This window comes from Alosa pseudoharengus, unplaced genomic scaffold, assembly GCF_046254945.1.
Source record: "Alosa pseudoharengus isolate Yale_2024_CS ecotype anadromous, Long Island Sound unplaced genomic scaffold, YU_APseudo_1.1 YU_APseudo_1.1_scf_15, whole genome shotgun sequence".
Classification (NCBI taxonomy): domain Eukaryota; kingdom Metazoa; phylum Chordata; class Actinopteri; order Clupeiformes; family Clupeidae; genus Alosa; species Alosa pseudoharengus.
The window spans coordinates 27,216,896-27,239,117 of record NW_027468620.1 but is presented as its reverse complement, the minus strand read 5'-3'; the positions used below and the strand labels follow the sequence as shown (position 1 = coordinate 27,239,117).

General features: G+C 42.5%; 1 protein-coding gene across 1 annotated transcript; it reads right to left on the bottom strand.

Annotated features, from left to right (window-relative positions):
* Positions 1–4,606: 4,606 nt before the first annotated feature.
* oprm1 (opioid receptor, mu 1) lies at positions 4,607–22,019 on the bottom strand. The gene is made up of 3 exons (XM_076285114.1): positions 21,766–22,019; positions 5,867–6,231; positions 4,607–5,148 (listed from the first exon to the last, which is right to left on the bottom strand). Exons 1-3 carry the CDS (start codon positions 22,017–22,019, stop codon positions 4,607–4,609), a joined length of 1,161 nt encoding a protein of 386 aa, XP_076141229.1.
* Positions 22,020–22,222: the final 203 nt, after the last annotated feature.

The following is a 22,222-nucleotide window of genomic DNA, read 5'->3' as shown; positions in this document are numbered from 1 at the left end:
CCGGAGGGTTGCCGGTTCGAGCCCCGACCAGTGGGCCGCGGCTGAAGTGCCCTTATGCAAGGCACCTAACCCCTCACTGCTCCCTGAGCGCCGCCGTTGTAGCAGCGCACCTAACCCCTCACGGGATCAAAAAGTATATATACTTATACTTATACGTATTTGTTGGTTGGATTTGGCTTTGTTTGTCTGTCTGTCTGGCTGTCTGACCTGCAGAGAGCAGGAGGCATGCACACTGGCTGTTTTTGTCTGAACAAATTGTTCACATACTTTAGAGATGGTTATGGTTTTACAATGGGAACTACATTTAAGTGACGGCACCAAGTCCAAACTTGAATTGCGAGTGACAGGCCAACTGGTGCATGTAAATTCTATAGAACTAGCACTAATGGAGTTGTTGTTTGGTAGACACATTTTCTCCAAGAGTAAATCTGTTTTGTTCCCAGCTGGCTGACCTTTCTCTTCTTAAATGGAAACTGTGTATTCTGTCTGTATCCGTTCCCTGCTGGCTGCATAAGCTCATTTATGCTAATATGGGTGCAAATTAAGTCAACATTTGGATTTATGAGCCGCAAACACAGGGACTAACTTTTAATGACGAGACACGAACGTACTTCAGTAACCAATACAGCTCATGCTGCTACAATACAGTAACTAATTAGTGACAATGGGATGAAATCTTTGGCAGTGGTGTCCTCATACAGCCCAATAAAGGTGTCCCTTTGTCATCTACTCAAATAGATGTATGAGTACATGGTCTGAGAAAGCGTCCGAGGAGTGAAAGTGTGGAAAGGTTTGGTTGTTTGTTTTTTCCTCTTTCCTCTCACACTGACTAGCTGTCTCTGTGATATGCCTATTATAGTGAAAGCCCATGTGCAAACAGAGGATCAGGGGGATTGATCTCAACACAAACAATACACAACAGGCTGCTAAATGCCAATCCCTCATATAAAGTAGGAAATGGATGCAGGCAACCATGGACGTGCCTTCGGTGTGTGGGCTGTGGAGAACTGATATGGATGGCAACATGTGGGTATGATTGCAAAATTTCAAGACCGTGTAATTTATATTTACAACCAAAACAGCCAACTCAATTTCTGTGAATTGCTTTGGCATCTTCTGATTTAAAAAAAAAAAATATATTTGTTATTTACTTGGATGGGAAAATGGGTCGAGAAATGGGTTTAAGAACCCTTACAAGAAAGAAAAATGGTGAAACTGCACACTCACCTCACAGGAAGCACTCAGAGAGGGGGTGGGATGATTAAGGGTGAGGCAGCCTACCCCCCCCCCCCCAACCCTCCTGTCACCACACCACCATGTCACCACCACCACCACCTCATCACTCCCACACACACCCCCGCAAATGCGGCAATTACCGGAGTCAGTGGGCAGAGTGCCAAGGGGAAGGCAGGCGGGCGGGAGTGCCATGACATACGGCCGCCCATGATTCACTGTGCACATTACCGGCAAACTCGTTTGCCAGAGCTTCTCTCAGAATGCTCTGCCACTGACAGTAAAATTACCAGGAGATGATGCTTACCTGGCTTGGGATTTTGTGGGGAAATCCTCAAATAGATCTGCTTTCGTACGGACGCATTTTGCAAGCTGTCCTTCACAAACGGGGATGTAAATTCAGGGAAAGTGCATACAGTGAAATTGTGTTGGGTGATTGGTTCACAAATCTTTGCTTTATTGGCACCATGCTTTGCTGAAATTTGCTGCAGTGATTAGGAGCGTCAAGATGTTGGTCCCGTATATGGTTATGCAGAAAACTTGCTGTGATGTAGAAATGCATTACAAAAAATTCCACTGTCTCCTAAATCTGTCCTTTTCCCTTTTTTTTTCTGTAATTTTTGAGTGTTTTTGAGAGAATTTGAAGGTTTACAGAACCAGAAATGAAATGCACACATAGCTCTTTGTCCCAGTATACAGGCTGTGGGCCAAGCCTCAGCAGGGTATGTCCGGGCAATAAAACATTTCCATTAAAATAACTCTGTCTGCCTTGCCTTGTTAGGCATAAAGCAGCCTCTTTTACCAGCTAATATCAAACCTGTGACATGTTATTTACATGGCGTCCATTTTAGTAGCCATTCTTTTCACAACTCTCACCACCTGCCTACTGTGTCCCCGTTCTGACACCCACTTGGCCTTTTCGAGAAGTCACACTTATTTAATGCCCTTAACAAAGTGGAGCTCCTCCTCAACAGACTATTAGATTGAGTACCTACCACTTAAAAACTTTAATTACATCTAACTAGATAGATAGATAGAGCCGGAGGTCTGTGTGGACTGTTGGCCTAGCTGAGCACCGCAGATAACAGCTGACTGCAGGGATGGTCTGCCACTCACCTGGCTCTATTATGGTGCGGATCTGGAGTCAGCCACCATCTTCATCAACCCTATGAGGATACTGAAAGGGCAAATGTGGCACATTTAATTAACACTGCTAACATGAGTGTGGCAAAGTGGCACTCATGCAGTCAGTTCTGTAGAGTTTGCCTAACAGGCTGATAAGAATGTGGCAGAGAAAGAAACTTGTCTGCCGAGGTCACATCGGGGAAATGATGGCTGTAGAGACACATCCACAGGTATGTGTATATATATACATGTATATGTAAATATAGCATAGCCTACAGCCAGTAGTGCAGAGGTGCACAAAGGGTCTTACACACACACAGAAGTTGCAGTGGTTCCAAACACCTCGGCTGTCTCCCCTTTAATTTCCCTCAAGCAAGTCCCCCAGCCACCTTTTATCTGGAACAGTTCCTGCAAAGGAGCTCGTGGGAAGTGGGGTTACAAACACTGTACAATGAGGACGATTATTTGATTTTCAGCGTATGACGAAATCAAATTACTGGGGCTCCACAGCCAGCCGAGATGCCCCCCGGCCTAATAAAGAATCTGGTAATAAAGGAGCCAGCCAGCCGCCCCCTGCAGATGTAGCTGCCAGGAGCGCTCTGAGGAGAGACCGACGCCAGCCTGTGATGGTGTGGCCCAGATGTGGCGGGGAAGCAGCAAATCCCCTCTTTATCTTAGAGTCAGTTGTTATCAACGGTGGCTGGGGAAAGCCACCATTTTCCTCTCAGTGGTAAAGTGAACACCTCTCAGTTGTGTAATGAATGTTTAATGCCTCTCAGTGGTATTTGGATTGTCAGTGGCGTCTTGTCGCTTTGAAGCAGAAAAAGGACAACTCTGAGTTCTCCCCAAAATCCACCACACTAGGATAGATATAAGCAGTGGTGCTTCATTTTATCTCTGGGCTCATCAAAGAGTGACAGGAAGATTAATGAGGTCAGATTCCACCTAGTTATAAAATGTCATCACGTCACTCGCACATATTGTTAACATTCCAGACAAAGTAGACCCCAAATGCAACATAAACGCAGTATGTTCAGTATGCTGAGATGGATTTATTTAAGTACTTATTTCGTATAAAAACATTCAAAGCCATAATTTATCATGTACAATGATACTCATTGATCAACTGTTATTATTATTACATCAAAATGTAACATTTGGATTCATGCATATTGAAAATAAGTGGTGTAACATGATTCATTACACAAGAACAAATGTCTTTAACTGACATGTCTATCATTTCAATATATGATGATATATATGACAATGACAGCATGTCCACAGTGCAACAAACGCACGGCACCACTGAAACATGACAAGCATCGATCGCTGTGTCACAAAGCTCTGACACAATTGTCACCGGAATCCTTTGGAGTCCACAAACAATGCGTGCTGTTATTTAAGACTGCCGACATTTTGAAAATGGGTACATTACTACATTTCAATTTCAAATACGAGCTTAATTAAACCATCCAAAGCATTGTGTAGTATTTCAAATATAGAAAACATACTATTTACATGAAACTAACTGAACTATTTACACATGCCATTTTAAAGGCTTTCAAGGCTGAAGTTGAACTGTTCATCTTTATTTGATAAATATTCAATATATTATATATATATATATATTGAATGTAGTTTCAGTATACAACAATATTCAATGGCACATGTTGAAGAAATAGTTTGTTAGTCTTTGCACTGGTAACTACCTAGAACAAAAAGGCCAAAGATTCACTTTACAAAACTGAAGAGCATTTAAAAAGCAAACAAACACGTCTGTAAACACAAATTACAAACAATACCAAACCATACATTCTGCAGAACATATATAGCAGACAGCACAAAGCTTTTTGTAATGACTTCCAAGACTCTTTGTGAAAGCTGAAACATGAATTCCTTTCCCCGAACAACACATGACATTTACTAAAAAATTACTGTATGTACGTACAGTACATTAAATGGAAAAAAGCGAAGGGCAAGCCTTACTGGGCTTGCAAGCTGACTGCAGCCAAAGCTTGTATCACCATTTCGATTTGCATGGCTCTCTATGTGTATGATCTTTTTGAATATGCATGTGTGTGCATGGGGTGTGTGTGTGTGTGTGTGTGTGTGTGTGTGTGTGTGTGTGTGCGTGTGTGCGCCACGCAAGTTTAGGGCTTCACAGCCCTGTGGTCTCCAGCGTGAGCTCGGAATTCATGTCGTCACTGGGCTGCCCGCACACCTCCACCGACGACGTCTCCACGGCTAGTCATACCTGCTGGTTGCTCCGGACCACTGTCTGGCCCGTGGACTGGCCATCACGCCCCCCTGGTGGGTTCCGCGTTCGCGACGAGTTCTGCAGGTCCAGTACCGACGGGGTAGGGATGCAGAACTCGCGGAAGCAGCGCTTGAAGTTCTCGTCCAGGAAGGCATAGAGCACGGGGTTGAGGCAGCTGTTGGTGTAGCCCAGCGCGATGCAGAAATGCCAGGTGACCGTCTGCAGCAGCGACGGCGGGATGGCCACCAGCGCTATGATGATGACGAAGATGTGGATGGGCGTCCAGCAGATGATGAAGACGGCCACCACCACGAGGACCATGCGCGTGATGCGCCGCAGGTTGCGGTCCTTCTCCTTGGAGCCCGACAGCATGCGCACGCTCTTCAGCCGCAGGATCATCAGGCCGTAGCACACCGTGATGATGAGGACGGGCATGACGAAGGCGAAGATGAAGACGCAGATCTTCACCAGGTTCTCCCAGTACCAGGACGGGTGGGGGAAGTTAAGGTTGCAGTCAACGATGGCAGCAGGAGCTACAGGGGAGGAAAATGGCAGAACAGTAAAAAGATGAGAAAACACCAGTCAGTTGGAATGAGGGTTTAGTCTTGACTTGACCTTTTCAGAACATGCCAGAGAATGATTTTTGTATTTTTGAGTTGTTTAAATGTCACACATCAGTTTCCCACAGCCTCTTCTGTATGTGCAAAGTGGGATGCTTTGAGATCATCCCCCATTTCAACTGTGCTATGTCGGATCAATTTAAATTGAATCGGCATGTCGTACATTCCAACAGCGGTGGGATTAAAGCATCTCTTTTGCTGACTCATTTCAGTCTGCTGATGATTCCCATTTCCTGCCTGCAATTTGTACGGCCAACTCTCCATTCTTCAAATGGATGGGATCAGCAGTTGAGCTGGAGAAGATACATGCACGCTTTTCTGCTGCACTGCACTTGATAAATGCAGAGCCGTCAATGCGGTGAGGAATGCTCAGAGAGCCACAAACCGTGTAACGATGTTTACAAAAGGACCATGTCACACCAGCACAAATATTAAATCATATAAAAATCTATAATTTGCAAGTTAGAGTCTGTGACGGACACAGACTCTAACTTGCAAATTATAGATTTTTATATGATTTTTATATGAGGGTGCCTACATATGTGTGTGACAGTGTGCTAGGCATCTAGGGGATAGTGATGATGAAAATAACATGTATGATTGTGTGAAGAGAAAGATAAAGTCAACTTACTGTTGTACCCCCTTTCGTCAACAACGGTGGAGGCTAAGATCATGACGGGGATCCCGATGGCCGAGGACAAGATCCAGTTGTACACATTGACAATCTTGGCGTTGCGCGGCGTCCTGAAGTCCAAGGCCTTGACTGGGTGGCACACGGCAATGTAGCGGTCGACACTCATGGTGGTGAGGGTGAAGATGCTGGTGAACATGTTGTAGTAGTCTATCGACATGACAATCTTACACAGAATGTCCCCGAAAGGCCAGGTGCCCATCAGATAGTTGACACTCTGGAAGGGCAGAGTACTTGTGACTAGTGCATCTGCCAGCGCCAAGTTAAATATGTAGATATTGGTGGCCGTTTTCATCTTGGTGTATCTGGATTATGTAAAGAAAGGGGCATGATGGGGTAAGGAGCCAGAGAGAGAGAGGGAGAGAGAGAGATGAGATGGGGGGATGAAGAGACAGAAAAAGTGAAAACAGTGGAAATGGGGAATCCATTAGGGGAAAGCCATTATTAAAGTCCCTCGCTGCCTGGAGTGACTGCAAACAAAGCGAGTAGATATGCAGAATATTCACGAGAGGTGCTTTGATAAAGTGCTCTCATTACTGTGCATTTGAAGTGGGGGGGGGGGGGATAAAGCCCTGTTCAATAAATGCACTGTATGTCACACTGCCGTGTGCTGTAAGCGCTTGCTGTATGTTTAATTCAGTAGCATGTCGTCATCATCACTACATACTGCCTGGACCCTAAGCTTAGAGAAAAGATTTGCTCAGCAATAGAAGTATGATAATGAGTATATTTCTGAATGTGCCTAAAACACGTAGATGGTCTGTATTCATTTCATGCTTATCTGAGGGCATAGATAAGAGTTTTAATATGCGAAAGCATGGCATAGGTGAGCGTGTCTGTCCGCTCGGTTGATGCTGAGCACACTGAAAAGGCATTTCATTTCAGTTAATGTGCATGTGGCACTAATTGAATTTAAAAAGCTGATAATACAGACTGTATTCTGCAGGGACAAATACCATAAATATGATAATCATCTGGTTATTACCCAAAGAAGAGATATGCTTCCGAGTTCACACACATAATTCTAGTCCTTGTGAATCATTTGAAGATGCACTCACCTGTTTGAGAGTTTCAACAGATATGCATATCAATTTTGTATGATGAAGTGCCCTTAACAAGCTGTTGAATCACAGAGATGCAATTATGATTTTAAGGGCAGCACAAGATGCAAGGCTATCTTTTCTTCTCTTCGCCTTTTATTTGTTCTACTTCTTCCAAGGCTACTTCACACACAGTCACAGAGGGAGCTTTGTGGATACCTTTTCAATCAGAGTGAATAAGATCTTTTCCCCCCTCATTTTCCCCCCTCATTTGAAGCAATCAGCATCCACTTGTTTAATGCAAAGACTGTTGAATAAACAAAGAATTTGAAAACCAATTCAACTACTGTGGAATATCAATGCAGGCATATTTCCATATTGATTTCCTTACTGTCATATGTAATTGTCTGTTTCAGATGAATTTCAAATTCATTATTGTAGCACCCATTCAATCTTTGCATAAATAGCACAGTTGAAAAGTTTTGTCAATTACCAACATTTGTGTGAGCTCATTCAAGCGTGCTTGTCCAAGAATCGGATCTCCTGGAAGTGGGAATTACATGCAGATGGACTTTTTGAAAGAGTTTTGGGAACAGAGAGCTTTCTTGAGCTCACGCCATCTCAATTGAAAGTTCTTGCTTGTCCTCAGGAGCCACTGACCAGGGAACAGATCTTCAACATTCTTTTGGTATTTGTTTCTTTGCCACTGTTATCTGGGACCACTTGGTCTACTGTTATCTGGGACCACTTGGTCTACTGTTATCTAGGACCTCTTGGTCTACTGTTATCTTGGACCACTGTGAGACATTAGCAGAGAACAGACAAGCTTAGGCTGATCAGAGTATTTCTAAATGAAGCTATAACAACCTCATGAGTGTTGCATTTCTTGCAAGTAATATTCTTAATATAAGATTTGGAAATGAAAAGCACCCTGAGGAGCTTCACAAGAAGATAAAATTCCACACTATGTAGGTCTGACTTAAGTTAAAAAAAAAAAAGAAATACACAAAATTGTGTTGGTACAGATTATAGTTACTTAGATTTCTCTTCCTTTCTTCATGAAATACTTGGTGTTTGATTAAAGGAGTGTGAAATTCAACAGAACTACAGCTGTGTTTAAAGAACACACATTTTTAACTCAACAAGTACAAGATAATCTGGAGTCCATTCTAGAGAAAACACAAGCAGGGGGAACGTTTTGTCTTCTAACACGCTAACCCATCACTGAATAACACTAACACTGTCTGAGGATGTGTGTCTTATGTGTGATGGATGCACCCTGAATGTTTATGGTGGTTGTCAGTGAGGCAGAGCAGGCAATCGGCGCATTTTACGTCCCACACACGCATCTGAAACAACACGCAACACTGATACCAGGCATCACAGGACCAGGACCCTGTAAGGGTGAAACAGCCGTCACGTCTGCACTGGCTGAGTTTCAGTTTCTCAGTCTTGCTCCAGTTTGTGAGAAAAGGAGGTTCAATACTCTTGTGCTTCTCTATCCAATTTCTACACCTGAATTGGAGTGGAGAATAACCTTCTTGAGCAGTAGAAAATTGGATGTGAGAACAATCTTCCAGGGCTCTCAGTGTTACTTGCCACAAAGGGGATTCTGGAGGGCTATTGCTGAGCAGAACATAAAACATCGACTTTCTTCACTAATACACCTTAATTAGTGCCAGGTCACACCTATTATGTTCTTAAGACATGAATATTTTGAAAGGGCATTTATCAGCAGGACATTTTTTTGTATTATTTCTAGCCCTAGGAAATTGTCCGTACAGTAGCGTTGTTGAGTATAACTTAAAGGGATGACAGGCTCACAACACATAGTGCTCCATTGCTTTCAAGCTCTTTGAGGTAGACAGCTCAAGCACTGAGCTTTCCCCACTGATCAAAGCACACACTAAACCCTGTGGTGCAGCAAGGGTTCGATGGCGCCCTATTAAAAATGAATTCATCCAACCTTGTTATCTTAATGCCACCAACTCTCTCAGAGTCCACTGGAAGTCGGTGGCCCCTCATAGTGCCTTTGTAGTCATGAATTAGAGTCCACTGTGACCTGCCTTAGTGCTGTATTAAAGACACTATTTGAATACCAAGTTCTTGGACGCTACAATCGGAATAGCCCCCTCTCATTAGCTGCAAGGGGGTTTCATGCAACAGTATAACTAAATGGAGATGACTTGTGGACGCCAGTGAACATGGTCCAAGACAGTCGGAGAGCCCCTAGTGACATGCAGTTGCATCCAACAACAGTTAAATAATTAAATGAAGCTTATTATGAATGTTCCAAATAATACCAAGATCCACGCACAGCCTGGTTAGGTGCAGGTAGATTGCAGGAACATACTTAATTAGAAAAATTGAGATAGTCCTACCGCACACTGTTTTGACGTTTCACTTGATTTTATTCAGAGCGAACAACGCGTTTCGCATATAGCGTCCTCCTGAGCGAACCTGAGGACGCTATATGCGAAACGCGTTGTTCGCTCTGAATAAAATCAAGTGAAACGTCAAAACAGTGTGCGGTAGGACTATCTCAATTTTTCTTATTATGAATGTATACGGACTGTGAACATGTGAGGTTTTTTCCTGCCCTTTCACATCATACCACAACATATTTTTGGAAACACAAGAATTTGTTTCAGTGCATATTTTGAAGCAATATAATGCAAATGCCACAGTGATGAGGTTGAGACTGAATAAACATCATGCTAAAGACGAGAGATGAAGGGTGGCCATGTTGGGCTCTGACACCTGGCCTGAACACGCTGGCACATCAGGAAGAATAATCCTCCCTCTAAGTGACAGGTGCTGTCAGAGAAAAAAGGGCTTGTGATAGCTTTTGAACTTGCTACCTTTATCAAGCATAGGCACGACAGAAATAAAAGATGCCCCTCCCCCCAACTCTTATTCTTTTTTGAAGCCACAACAAGAAACAAAATAGATTTTTGACTTTGTCTGAGATGACACTCCAAATCCAGTGACAAAGCCAAGGGTTTAGAAATGTTGCCAGCCTATGATGGTCTGACACAAAGAGTACAAAGAATTGGTTTGTTGATGGTTGTAACGATTTAAGTGACTATATTCTACTTGCAAAATTGTCAGTTGTGGACATATAGCATACATACACAAAGAAATGCCCCTCAGTTGAGGCTCTCCTGTGTAAGTCACAAGACCAAAGAGTGGATACATTGCTTGTAGCAGAAACCTCAAACTGGTTGGTTGCTTAGGAACACCACTGCACATTCTGCCTGTTATGTCCCTCCACTTCTAGCATCCAGTGGAACCAGTCTAAGTGTTTCCCAAATGAAAATGGACCAACATGTGGGCATTAGTTTGTATTTTTCTACTCTTTGTAGGCTTCTTCAAAAAGACGAAATCATTTCTTTACAGAAAGTAATTACCCAGAGATCCCTGTTGTTCTCTTTGATCTTTAATTGTGTGCAATACAGAGATATTCATGTTTGTCATTGTGACACATATTCTATTTATCTCCATTTGACAGTCTTCACGCCTTTGTTCAAAATGAGAGAGTGCAATGGTGGTGACGGACACAAACTGTCAGTCAAACATGCGTTTGCCATTTGTAAAGGCAAATCGGCAGCAGCCATGAAAGAAAGAAAGTTGTCAGAATGGGGGAGCATCCCTGTCAAGGACTGGCATCAGGCGCTCCTTTTTCTCTGCTCTCGTGCAACAGTGCTAGGTCTCCCACCCGCCTGTCACTCACTCTTGATTCACAAGCGTCTTGGAGAAAGCCCGTCTGCCAGATGGGGCGAGGTAATAGATGATGCTCTATTGGTCGGCAATGAGGGAAATTCTAATCGGAATGTGTCAGAGAGGCGTGATCGAGGCCAAATAAATGATAATGCAAACAGACAGTCTGCTTGGGTACCTTTGAGAATGGATCGGCCCGCTGCTCTCCACCATGCTAGACTCTGGCTCTCATCTGGCCCTATTCCGGCACGGACGTGTGATGAGGTCGGGGATGATGCTGCCAAACCCACCAAAGCACTTCCTCCTCGTCTGAAGTTGATGCCGACTGAGCTCTAACTTTCCCCTTTGATCACGTCTCTTATCACCTGGAGGGAGGCTTGGAGCTGTTTCAGTGAGCCATCAGGGCCTCCTGTCCTATTTGCCAGGCAGCTGGGAGGAAGGGACTGACAACAGATTGCCATCTAGAATGTTCCGCTAACAGAGCAACCCCTGGCGATCACCTCTGCAATCAAGCGGGCAAACTGCTGAAGGCTATGCTTGCAGCTCAACAGCCAAAGTTTGAAAAGAGCTTGTGGTTTGTTACTGTCCATCAAATCTACCGTTTCAGCACAGACTAAATTGCTTAACCCTCAAGTTGAGGTGAAATATTGCTGATCCTGATCTGTTGTTATTTATCATTATGAAACAGAAACTCTCGATGTGCATTATGCATTGATTTGTGGGTAACGAAGAGCTTGGCTACCTCATGCCAGTAGACTGAAGAGAGATTATTTTCAAATGAAGGACCCTTAATTAAAGTGTTGGTGCATTTCCATATGAATATCAAAGCATTTTAGGTCATTTGAAAGATTCAAAGATTTTATTTGTCACATAGATATAGATAAATGGAAGCGTTAGCGTTAGTTCTGTCAGGAAGACTTAATTGGTCACTCATCATTCATTATTCATTACTTCTGTCCAATCACCTGTCTGCATCAGTCTTTATAATGACATGACTTTGCACCTGCCTGTTGCTTTCAGGTGCCGATTTTCGATGTTCCCTCCCTCCCTCCCCTAACCACCACCAGTTTGGCCTTGTCCAGACGTCCGGGGGGTAGGCTCCGCCACCTGCCGTTGCATTCCGGCAGGATCTGCAAGGTTCTGCACATTCAGTGACCTGGACCGAGGACGAGGCCTACGCCAAAGACTCTTATTGTTGCTTATGTATTTTGTGTATCCTTTGATGGATTAAAACATGTGTTAACTTTCATTATACTTCCCTGAGTCTTTCTGATAGAACTATTGTAAAACATTTAGTGAAGTGACATACTGCTCAACTTCTTCCTCTGCAGTGGTGTCCTGAGGGATCATCAACTATTTATAAAGATAAAGAAAGATACAAAATAATAAAAAAAATAAAGAAGGGGCTGCAATGTGTGTAAGTTAGTTAATGTAGTGTAGTTTTAAAACGTTTTGTGTGATTGCCTGAGGATAGAAATTCCTCCTCAGTCTTTTTTGTTTTTGCCTTGTGGCCACAGAGCCATCAACCTGACCTCAGTGGTCCGAACAGTCTATTGTGAAGGTGTGAAATGTCTTTGAAAATGTTCTTGGCCTTTATTCATGCTCTTCTGGTGTAGATGTCCTGCAGGGCAGAGAGAGGCGATCTCGTAGTGCCCTTTGAATAGTAGTGTCCAGGAGCTCATTTTATCCTGCCCTATGTGCCTACTGTAGGATCCTATCGTATAAAGACAGCAGAAGTGTCTAACACAAGTTAGCATTTCTATATATTATAAGTAAGAGATAACGTTTGCCGATGTGTCCTGTTATACAGAATTAATGGAAGAGGAGGGAGGCAAAGAATTCCTCCGCCCGAGTCCATTAATTCCGTATAACAGGACACCTTGAAGGCTGTTATCCCGCTTATCACCCGGTTGCCACTATAGGCAATAGTCATGCCTTCATAGCACGCAAAGGAAACACCCGGTTCCGTTTAAAAACAAGCCGCCTTGTTCAGTTTGTTGTACATCTTTCTATGGCCCTAACAGCAATAGCATGGACAGTTAGCTTTACAGTGGATTCCATTGTTGTGAAGCCTGCTTCCAGGCTCAACCGTCATCCTACTATGGCTGTTATAGTTACCACTTTTTTACCAGATCTAGGCTACTTCATAGGTGTCCCGTTATTCAGAATTATAGCCACCCCACCAGCCAATATTTCTGCTCTGATAAATAATCTTAAGGAAAAACACATAATATAAATAAAATGCTTAGATTTCATAGCTTTCATATAAAGATACAGTATGATTTCAAAATAAATTCTGTATTGGATATTATTTGTATGTAGGTTGAAATGTTTATTCTTATCTGTTATGACCATATGTAAAGACCATAACTGTCAACAAAATGGAAGAAGGTAATGCATTATATCATTACACATTAACATAAAAATAGCAGTAATTCAGTTATTTTACTCGGAATATTAGTTTCTGTACAACAAATCAAGATTTGTATCTATTTGTATCTATTTTTGATAAATCTATAACAAATAATACCTTTTTTAAACACAAACTGAAACTGCTCTTAAGAGTGCAACTGAGAACTGTTAACTTTTTTCATAAAAAATAAACACCTCAAATGAAATACTACAGACTAACCCTATTAATGTATCAAAATGAGCAATGAGCCTCTAACTTAAACCAAAGCTACTTAACTCCATGTGGTTTTGAGAAGCAGAGCATCAGAGGGGAAGCCATGTTTTCCACTTCTGCTCCCCTTCTAAAGGGATCCCCAGCTTCAGCAGCTCAATTCCATCCTTGTTTTCTTTCTTTCGATTGGGAGGAGATCTGGCACCTATTTAATAGGCTCATGATTAATGCAGTGAGCCCGAAGCAGGGGTTTGAAATGAAAAAGCTTCTGGTGAATAAAAAGTGCTAAATGAACTGCTCCTGAGTTTTCCCCAGAGATAAGGCGGGAGCTCGGTAACAGTGCGGCCCAAATTATAATGTTGATATTGTATGTATAATTGAGAAGGCCGTTGGGTGCCAGCTTAACATTTTTCACGTTACAGCCATGGGCCTACACACCTCTCTGGATCTGAAGCATGGACGTAGGTTTGCATGGGGACTATGGTGACTTATCCCACCAATATCTTGGGATAACAAAATTGTCCCTACCAATATTTTAGTTTTTTACATGCAAAGATAATTTTTGGGTCCTTTCAGTCTCAATCTACTTGAACGTTATGCTACTCCATTTAATGGGGAACCCATCTTGAGCACGCACAAATGAGAGATAGTGGCAGGTTCCAGTTGGTTCATAATCGTTGATAATTATTATCTCCTTTTTAATGTAGGAAACTTAAAAGGAAGACATGAAGGCAACAAAGACGAGGCTAGAGGAGATTGCGGAGTTCTATGGTTCACACTGACCATTTATAAACTGTGAGAGGGCACTAACATAGATAGATAGATAGATAGATAGATAGATACTTTATTGATCCTCAAGGGGAAATTCAAGGGTCTCAGTAGCATACAGACATAACACACAACATGCACTTACAGCAGAAATGGTAAACATAAGTATAAGTATAAAACTAAACTCCACTGTACAATAAAGACAGTAGAAGATAAGACAGACATAGGCTGCACTCACTGTGATTTGGAAAATGGACAAGGGTTGTGTCCCTATCGCAGCTGAGACCAAACCTATGCCCTTGCTCTGAAGCAACACATGGGCACCAAGAGTGACAAGGAAGCTGAAGGCATTCAGTTTAAAAACTATCAAAAATAAATCAAATTTGCTTGCCGTGTAAAATCTACCACCTTATGGCCATCGACTCAGTGGCTTAGTGGACATGAACACAAAATGTAGCAATGGACTAGAGATTTAACAGCCTAAGTCAGATAATTAACTCCAAAGACACAATTAGCTCTAACGGTTCTCCCTCTGCCAGTAATGGCACTCTGACTGTAAATAAGGACAGCAATGTTGGTCAAACAAAGCAGTAGGATCTCCTTTAACATTCAACCTGATATCAGCATTAAATTATCTCAAACATGCAGGCTGCGTTTCAGGTCAAGGTTGTTGGCAGTCATGCTTAGCAGCCACTTAAATTTCACTCTTCCTTGGTGTGATTCTGAGGCTCTGTGTGGATGACTGGGATTGTTTATGGCTCCATTTGAGCCACTATTTGTTTCCCATTTACGGAGCTAGGGTTGTGTACAAGTGTTATGTACAAGCGCTGTATACCAGTACTGTGTACAAGTGTTGGAGTGTTTGGCCTGAACACTGAATTGACAACTAGAGGACCATGTGGGCTATTAATTAAATTGCAAGAATTGCATGGGCATAGCACCACATTTTTCACCTTGACAAAATGAGGCACTGTTCTGGCCATTGTGACTTTTAAGGCATGACATAAAATCTTTATATTTATCTTTACAAGCGTTCTGACAGTGATGGGCACGACCATGCCAGGGCTGTTGTCCCCCATTTCTGAGCTGATTTCTGGGATGTCACCGCGGATGTGTGCTTTAATATTGTGGGTCTTTCTAGACCATGTTTCTTGTGTCCTGCTCTCTGACAGCTACCTGCTGCCCTCTGCCATGTCTGCAGAGTAATAGTGTGTCTTTCCATGAGAAGGCCAAGGCTAGCAGTGCTTACTCAATGCTACTATTGTTTCTTTCATTTTTCTATTGTACTGTCTTGAGGTAGGCTTAATGTCTAATCTAGTTTCTTTCTAAGCTGTTTTCTTTTACTGTTTTCAGACTATTACTAGACCATGGCCTTTTATGTTTGAAATACAATCAACTCATAATTCGACCTAAAATGTACCATATTTGAGTGAATACACACAAATGTGGCTGTCAACACAGGTTTTGTAACGAATGGCTAAAGCATACTTTACACATGCTGTGCAGCCCATGCCCAGAACCATGGTCAATAATGCATGCCATTGATTGACGAGATCAAGCGCAAATGTCAAATCCTATATAAAGGCATAGCCTTACGCCGATTACAAATTCAGGTTAACACACACATAAACACCTGTAGGCCTACTGTATTTCAGAGAATATTTACTGGCTTACTCCATATTTACTCTGCAAAAACACAAGACTAATGTACATTCATGTAGGTGAATGGCACCGGGTTGCTGGGTTACATGAAGGAAGAACTCAAACCTTTCCTCCATTCAATTCCCATCTAAGGCCCTTGCAAATGTACCCGCATTGTGTAATGGACAGTAATATTGCCGGAACATACGTGGTGATCAATTAACCACTCTCTTCTGGTGCCAGCTGGGAACTAATGCATGTTGTGGGTGCCATTACCGACTGGGCAAGGACTTGCATCTAAGTGAAGGGCAAACAGAGTCTTCCAAAACATTGCACATTGCAAACAGACATGATGGGTCAGTGGAGGAAATTGGCTGTTCAGAGTGGACAGCATGGCCCTCCATTTGTGCCTTGGCCCTGTCAGTCTTACAGCTGTGGCTGAGATTAACAGCCAGCACTATTGATAATTTCTGTGGGCTCTAAATAAATGATAAGAGAATCATGGAGTCTTAAATTCGAAAGCAAACAGAGGAAGAGATATGATGGCCATTTGAGAAAGGTCAAATTTTCATTATCGGTAAATGTCTCCTTCTATAATAGGCAGCAATCACATTTTCATATTGATCTTTTTTCCATCTCCCTTTGAAAAAAAGCCAAGAGCAAATCAACAATTGCTCCCTTCATGATGTGGTCTTGTTTTCCCAAACAATAATAATAAAAAAAAACTGTTAGCACCTTAGTGCGTCATCAAGAAAATGCAATGCTTCTGGGAAACCTTTGTTATCAGTGTTGCTAGTTTTCCCACTCTCCCCGCCCCCTTTTTTGTCTTCCTGTCACTCTTCACAGGTATGATGTTGCTCAAGACGGGTGGGAGTGGCAGATATTTGGTAAGGGTGGGTGGGGGGGTGGTTGACAGGGTAGATAACATGTCTCCATGACAATGCATGGTCTTCCTCTCTGTGACCCATGTGCCCCGCCCCCCCCCACACACACACATGAGTGAAAGAGAGAGACTAAAATAAAAGAAATGCAAAAAAAGTGATTTTCCAAATGATTGTCAGATGCCGAGACACAGTGAGTGTCACTTGATGGCGCGCGGCTTCTGAATGGTGTAAGCAGTGGCAGTGCTGCAAGGGCTCCAGGGAGAAATGCAATGAGTGGACGGGGTAACGCAATTACTTTTCACTAGGGGCGCCATGAACATCCATCCATTTTATTACTAAAATTGCTTAAGCTCAAGCATTCATTTGTTGGTTGCTACAGAAAAACAAAGACAAAGAACCAAGGTTACTCTCGAGTGTGGAAAATATCAATGTGACAACAGCTTGTGTGTAAAGAATAGTGACCTTGACAGTCAAGTTAGTGGATGGATTGACTGAAAGCCTTTTCTGTCATTTCACCTAATTTGACCTTTTCCACTAAGTGAAATGTCAAAGAGTTATGACAATACTCAGCTGGAGACAAGTAATATGACACTCTGTCCCATAGCAACATGAAATCACTGCAGCATCCCTGTCAAACAGCACTAATGACATCAGGAAGGTCGACAAGCCTTTGTTCCGCTCCAATCGGGATATTGATCAAGGGATGGGAGCCAGCACAGGAGTGCACTAGTTAGGAGTCACCGCGCATCCTAATGAAGCATACGCTGAAACAGGCAAGGTGTGAGGCTACTAAATGCCATCATCACGCAGTGGTTTGTTTTGACTCTGAAGGGTGAGGCTAAGTCATTTGCCTCATCCCCTATCTCCAAGAGTGGGAATGGAGTGATTTGCAAGTACCTATTGACAGCTCCATCAAAGATGGACATTTCATCATACTTAATGGGACCCTATGCAGTTTTTGCTATTTCGTCGCCGTTTTCTCACTTTTAGCTCGCAGTTTTTTTCCACAGAGCTCCCCCTACAGCTTCAGAATATACAGTATATATTTTACAACACTCCTCGCTTGGTCAGTCTGCCGTTTCCTCTTTTCCTGTTCCTCCGACAACTGTTAACTCGCGTTTTTTTTCCCGCCGGCTCTGCCATAACGAAAATCTGAGAAACTCCATCGCTACCTTGTCCTAGCCAATGCCTGGCGAGTATGTGTGTAGTGCAGTAAAGCAATTTATTACATTGCGAGACCACGACACTTTCTGACTCTGAGGCCGGTGGCCTGCCGGACCAAAGTTGCAAGGCTGTTTTTTCCGCTCACAGACGCTAGGGAGAAGGCCACCATTCAACCTGGAAAAAGTCATATAACCATTCCAATGACTCCGAAGCTGTTAAGTTAAGGTAAATTAAGCTAAAAAACCTGCATAGTTCCCCTTTAAATGTTCCCTCACAATGCTATCGACATCACCTTTCATTTGTCCTTGTCATGTTTAGATTTCTACTGAAAATATACATATGAGAGAAGGCCAAAATATGTACTGTATTCTTTGATCAGCTTATTACAGTAATTTCCTGTGTATTAGCCGCATTGTGTATAAGCCGCAGGACAGTGTTTTATGCAAGTTAAAAGAAACAAAACCATATTAATACCATATTAACTGCACACGTGTATTAACCTCATAACTGAAGAAATAGTCTGGAAGTTACGATATGTTTAATTAAGATGCCAGATGTTATATATTTTTTCAGTGTTTGTTGCACTCAATATTCCAGTTCCATCTTGGTTATGGGGTGGGATGAATTAACCTGTGTGGCGGGCCAGGCTTATTTATGGGGTGGGATGAATTACCCTGTGTGGCGGGCCAGGCTTATTTATGGGGTGGGATGAATTACCCTGTGTGGCGGGCCAGGCTTGGGCCATTGTGTGCTAGCAGTTCCACTAGTAACCTTTAAGGTGCTGATAACTACAAGATCATAGGTTAGATTTCTGAAAAACCCAACACACTGTCTGTATATCCCACCTGTATACTTTAAGTTATACAAGATTAGGATGAAAGTATTTGTCTAAATAAATAAAGGTTTTACTGTGTCTATGTGATGCTCTACCAAATGTTTAATTGTGAAAGAGAGTAGACCTCTTCATTGTGAGAAGTGTTTGTAAGGCCGGAGTCTGAGATATTTCTCTGCTGTAGTGCAGATGGTTTCAGACATACATACTTGGCTTGGTCACTGGTAAACAAACACAACCAACAGCCTCTGGCTTGATGGATGACCCCTGTAAACCAATATGGAATCAACATGGCATTCTGTCTTAAATATCATTAGTGAACTGGCAAATGGCTGATAACAGTTTTACCAGTTTTAATGAGGTTTGTTTTTTAGAATGATTCCATCTGATTCATAGAAATTAAATGGCCACTAATGGCTACTTTAATGTATACATTTGAGGGCCAGGAACTAAATGATTTGTGCATATCCTCAATGCTTCCTGGGAGAACCCAGATAAACGTGTTAACCTGTCAACAAGGCTAAACCCTGACCACATTTTTTTTTGGCATTTGATACCACATGATCTTTTAAGACGCTGTACAATAATCTGGACACTTCGACAAAATATTTCCCTTCAGGGGTTAAACACAGACAAGCGGTGTCTGCTGTTGTCTGAAAAACAAAATGGCCTTTAGGTTACCCGTCCACAGAGCAGCAGAGGCTGGAACGGATGCGGCCCTTATCTGGCCCCAGGTCAGCTGGCTCCGTGCCAGATCTGGGCCGAATCTGTTCCAGTGTCAGCTGCAATGTGGTCGGCGACAGCGACTCTCTTCCGAGTGATTTTTAACCTTGCCTTTGTAGATAGGTTTGAGCTAGGAAGGCTTGTTTAAATGCTGTGAGAGTACCGTAGCTGTGTGCAGTGGACTGAAGCTCAAGATCAGTAGATTTCCAGACTATCAAGACCCTGTCACCTCAAAGATTTTGCAATAACATGGCACTTACGGTGTGAACAGCCTGCACAAAATACTTCTATCGCTGACAGGGTAGCTTGAGTAGTGAGCAGTTTTACTCACAAGACAGTTATTTACACCATGTCTTGCTTGTGATAGCTACACTGAAAAAAATCTGTCAGGTTGCATCAAAAACATTCTCACAGCCAGAGGTATTTTTTTAGAAGTAAGTAAAGTAAGTAAAGTATACTTTATTGTCCCCAAGGGGAAATTTGTCTTGGGCTTCACGATCACTGCATCACACATACACAGCTCATAAATAGGCAATTAAAAAACAACAGTTACACATACAGCTCCACACCACCACAGTTACAAAAAAAAAAAAAAAAAAGTCAGAGCTGCACACTGAATAACATATAGGTAGCCAAGCTACCTATCATTGAGCATATTTATGACAGTTGGGATAAAGGAGTTTTTGTATTTATTTAATCTGCAGTTTAGTACTCTAAAGCGTCTACCTGAGGGTAGGAGGGCAAACTCCTCGTACAGGAGGAGGAATGCAAGGAGATGCATTGAAAGAAAAATTATAGATTATGTTGTTAATGATCAAAATACTATCAGATAATATGATTTATATTCTCATAGAGTATATTAGACAGATTAGTTTATGGGATAGATTCATTCATTGGAATTTAAAACCACTCTCTTAGTCTGATGGTCCTATATTGTAGTTTGCATGCATCACACTTTGGAGTGAATTTGTGGATGACGATGACAGACAGATTGTGTGTATATCATGTTCTACACTCCCATATTGTGATGATTGATTGTAGTACTTTTATGATGCTCTGCTGTGATCCATTATAGTTGTAGTGGCATCCAGCCTAACCCTTAGTGCATGCTTATGTCCCCCACTCTATGTCACTCAGTAGCCTAACAATATCATATGTCTCTTCATATTTCACAACCAACCTATTCAAAGGTAGCCTACAGTGTGTGTGTACAGGCAATATGAGATAAGAATATGATATTTCGACTGCTTTTGTGCGATTTCACTAGCTACTACGCATGCAGAAGGTGCATAAACGAATTAGCGCAAATGTATGCTGAACAACTGCACGTTATCATTTAGAAACACGTGAGACTAGTCAGATATTGACACCATCTCTGAAATGTAATGTCTGTGTGAGTGTTGGCAATCACGGACTGCTTACGCGCAAAGCGATCATAACGGGCGAAATGAGTTTTGGTTAAATGGAAAGCCCACTCAATTCGCCTGGTCCCCTTGTCTCCCAGTGAGTAATGTCGCGTGCATCTTGTACTGCCTCTAAATATAAAAATAATGTAGCTAAATATTACAAATCATAAGTTAACCCCAGGCTCGTGAGCAAAACCAAATCATGAAATGTAACACGTCGAGTCGAGCACTCTGATTTAGGTATCAATGTCATGTCGAAACATTAGGCTATCTATGCCTCTGAGGGAGAAGAGTGGTCCGTCATTGGTATCGTGTATTCCTTTTAGGCAAATCTTGTTAATAACAAATTACTAATTAGTTTATAACTAACAATAAACAATTCCAGGATACATAACCAACGACACACTAAGCATTTCTCCATTACTTTATCAAGGCGCTCCTCGTTTTACATTAACGTGAAAACAGTAGTGTGCCACCAGATTTGTACATGAAACGGTACAGGCAATCATATTTTTGTGGCATTTCTGTCTAAAAAAATCCATGCATTTAACATGTCCACTAAGTATGTCGAACTTCAAAACATTCCATCGACATTACAGATACAAAGTCAATTGATATGTGAACTGAATTCTACCATATGTCCAATGTGGCGCGTCGCCACGCACGTCCTACAATTAACAATAAAAATGTACCATCATGGAATATGATCAGTCGGGCTACAGATTTTTTAAGTCGAACTCATCCATGTGCCATTTCTTAAGAAGACAGTCATTGTTCACATCCAAGCGGATGATATTCGGTGTCGTTACTACACATTTAAATGGGTATTTAAGGGTATTACCTGGGTACAGGGGGTAAACAAAAACTTCAGACAACATCAGCTGTCAACAGGTGAAATCATGTGATATTCATGTTAACCATCATCCTGCTGTCAAATTTATGATGCTGTCACCATGGCAATGACCTCTGCACCGTGAACTGGTGCAAACCAAACTTGTTGCGAGAATTCCGAGAACCTTCACTTGAGGAACTTCTTACCTTATAATCACATACATGACCAGGACATTGCCGACCACCCCCACCACGCAAACGATAGAGTAAACCGCGGTGATGATGATGGCGATGACCACGGGCGTCGAACCCTTATCCTGCACTGGCGGGTCACATCTCGAATTATTGGCGTCCAGTTGAGTCAGGTTATCACTCAAGTTCAAACAGTATACACTTCTGTTCAGCAACGCAGAGTTGGAGTACTGGTACCCAAAGTCAGAGCCGTTTCCTGCCCCGGCCATTTCTTACACGAGTGTATCTATTCTGCGCTCCGAATACACGCACTGCAGGCAAGGCGCACGGCACGGCACTGTTCACCACTTTCTGGAATGCACCGTATAGCTTCTACCTGCCCGAAACCTTAGCGCGGAACCCTGAGTATCGCGTGCGGTTCAGCAACGATTTGCCACAGTCAACTACCTTGAAATACGGTAAGGAGTCTGTC